The 2,149-nt window shown below is 64.1% G+C and overlaps 1 protein-coding gene across 1 annotated transcript in view; it reads right to left on the reverse strand.

Annotated features, from left to right (window-relative positions):
* MAF1 (MAF1 homolog (S. cerevisiae)) overlaps positions 1-2,149 on the reverse strand; it is a gene marked incomplete at its 3' end in the record, with an annotated part of 3,869 nt that overhangs the window by 124 nt on the left and 1,596 nt on the right. Inside the window, exons 3-4 of the mRNA XM_010178646.1 lie at positions 1,836-2,001; positions 398-519 (exon numbers count right to left, since the gene is read on the reverse strand). Of these exons, the coding sequence (XP_010176948.1) occupies positions 398-519; positions 1,836-2,001 (288 nt within the window). The remainder of the gene's footprint in view (positions 1-397; positions 520-1,835; positions 2,002-2,149) is intronic.

A 2,149-nucleotide genomic window follows, 5' to 3' on the forward strand; every position in this document is an offset into this window, starting at 1 on the left:
GTTGTAGCTGCAACAGCACGGGGAGGGGTGAAAAACCCCGCACCCGGTGCTGACCCCAGCACCAACCCTGGTCCTGTTCCAGCTGCGTGTTGAGGGAAGGAAACTGGGCAAACTGGGAGCTGCCCAGGAGCCTCAGAACCAGGCAGCCCGGGGCTATAGTGAGAGGTGGGCGGCAGGAGCCAAGCTGTACCCTGGCTTTGGAAGGAGGACGAGGGGCAGGCAGCACCGGTTCCCCCTCCACAGGCAGTGACCACCACTGAGGAGCCCCCCTGACATGCAGGGAAGTGTGTGCACCAAAAACCTAACATTTTACTGGAAAACCAGTTTTTCACCAGGCTGCAGCATGCACGGAGCAGGGACAGGCTCCAGGTGTAATAGGGAGCGCTTGTCCCTGTACCTGTAGATGTCACATTCGGACAGACAGATCTCCTCATCCACAGCGTCCCACAAGTGTGGCTTCAGGGCGTTGAAATCTTCGCGGACGGCAGAGAACAGGCTGCAGTTGACGGCGTTCACCACCTGGAGAGGGCGAGCAGGGCTGTCAGAGGGGCAAGGGCTGCTGCTGCCCCCTCCCCACTGCCTCCCTCCACCGCTCTCCTCCCAAAACCCTGGGGGATGCCGGGATCCTGGCAGGGACCAGGAGGGACCTGGCACCAAGGAGGGACTTCAGGGCCTGCAGGTGGGAGCAAAGGGATGGATGGATGGACGGACAGAGGGACAGTGCTTGGTGCAGAGCCACTCACTGTGTGGTGCGTGGTAAAGCACCACAGGCATAGGGATGGTGGCAGCGAGCAGGAAGGACTGGATCCCATGGCAGGATCCCAAAGCAGGATCCTGTACCGGATCCCACGCCACAATCCCGCACCAGATCCCACGCCGGGATCCCGCACCAGATCCCACGCCGGGATCCCGCACCAGGTCCCACGCCGGGAATCCCCCACCAGGCCCCACATTGGGATCCCGCACCAGGTCCCACGCCGGGAATCCCGCACCAGGTCCCACATTGGGATCCCGCACCAGGTCCCACGCCGGGAATCCCGCACCAGGTCCCACATTGGGATCCCGCACGCTCCCACGCCGCGATCCCACACCAGACCCCACGCCGGGATCCCGCACCAGGTCCCACACCGGGATCCTGCACCAGGTCCCACACCGGGATCCCGCACCAGATCCCGCACCAAGATCCTGCACCAGGTCCCACGCCGGGATCCTGCACCGGATCCCACACCAGGATCCTGCACCAGATCCCACACCAGGTCCCATGCCGGGATCCCGCACCAGGTCCCACGCTGGGATCCCGCACCAGGTCCCATGCCGGGATCCCACTCTGAATCCCATGCTGGTATCCCACCATGCGATCCTGAACTGGATTGCACCCAGCTTGCCCCATGTGAAGCCAAGAAGCCCTGACTGGGACTTTCACCCCAGGAGGGCCTGGCAGCGCCCTGGGACTGCAGGGCCCGCAGGTGGGAGCAAGGAGATGGACAAAGGGACGGCGCTCGGTGCAGAGCCACACGGGCACAGGGACGGTGGCACCGGGCAGGAAAGACCCAACGCCACCGATTCCTCCCAACGCCCTGGGAAAGAGCCCCCAAACCACGGCCAGCACGAAAAGCCCTGCTCCTGAGAGGCCCAGATTTCCACAAAAACACCCCAAAACGGCTACTGGAAAACATCCCACAAACCCTCTTCTGGGAAGGACGAGGAGAGCCCCGTTCAGGGGCATGGCCTGGGGTGGCCGCAGCGCTGTAGGGCTCCCTAGGGAACCAAGGGCATCCCCCCGAAATCCCTGCAGGGCAGCAGCAGGATGGCCTTGGGGTGCGTGGCTGCCATACCCAGTTGAGGCTGGGCTCCCGGCTGAACTCGTGGCTCTTGGCCGCGCTGAAGTCGTAGTCGGGGCGGAAGGACTCGTTGAGCGTGGCGATCAGGTAGAACAGGGTCTTGCGGCTGCACTTGTCGCTCAGGGGTCCCTCCTCGTCGCCGCTCTGGCTTTTACTGAGCCTGGTAGGAAGAAAAGAGGGGTTCAGGGGGGGCACTGGCACGGCCAGCGTTGAATGGGGCCAGCAGTGGCCAAGGTGGCCAGCGCCATCCTGGGCTGGCCCAGCACTGGTGTGGGCAGCAGGCGCAGGGCAGGGATCATCCCCTGAGC

The sequence above is a fragment of the Mesitornis unicolor genome, unplaced genomic scaffold (assembly GCF_000695765.1).
Source record: "Mesitornis unicolor isolate BGI_N332 unplaced genomic scaffold, ASM69576v1 scaffold16952, whole genome shotgun sequence".
Taxonomy (NCBI): Eukaryota; Metazoa; Chordata; class Aves; order Mesitornithiformes; family Mesitornithidae; genus Mesitornis; species Mesitornis unicolor.